This window comes from Merops nubicus, unplaced genomic scaffold (genome assembly GCF_000691845.1).
Source record: "Merops nubicus isolate BGI_N331 unplaced genomic scaffold, ASM69184v1 scaffold7185, whole genome shotgun sequence".
NCBI lineage: Eukaryota > Metazoa > Chordata > Aves > Coraciiformes > Meropidae > Merops > Merops nubicus.
The window spans coordinates 9,970-10,206 of NW_008610184.1; the positions used below are offsets into that span (position 1 = coordinate 9,970).

Genomic DNA, 237 nt, shown 5'->3' on the forward strand with positions numbered 1-237 from the left:
CTCCCCCCCCCCCGTACACGTTCGCCAGCAAGGCCGCGGCCATCCAGGACGTGTATGCCGATGCCTCCATCACCAACGTCACGGGCAGCAACGCCGTCAACGTCTTCCTGGGCATCGGGCTGGCGTGGTCGGTGGCAGCCATCTACTGGGCATCCCAAGGGCAGGAGTTCCAGGTGTCGGCGGGCACCCTGGCCTTCTCCGTCACCCTCTTCACCCTCTTCGCACTCATCTGCACCA

General features: G+C 65.8%; 1 protein-coding gene across 1 annotated transcript in view; it reads left to right on the top strand.

Moving 5' to 3' along the window:
- LOC103773450 (sodium/calcium exchanger 3-like) overlaps positions 1-237 on the top strand; it is a gene marked incomplete at its 5' end in the record, with an annotated part of 3,398 nt that overhangs the window by 3,015 nt on the left and 146 nt on the right. The window contains 1 exon segment of the mRNA XM_008940818.1: positions 16-232. Within this exon segment, the coding sequence (XP_008939066.1) occupies positions 16-232 (217 nt within the window).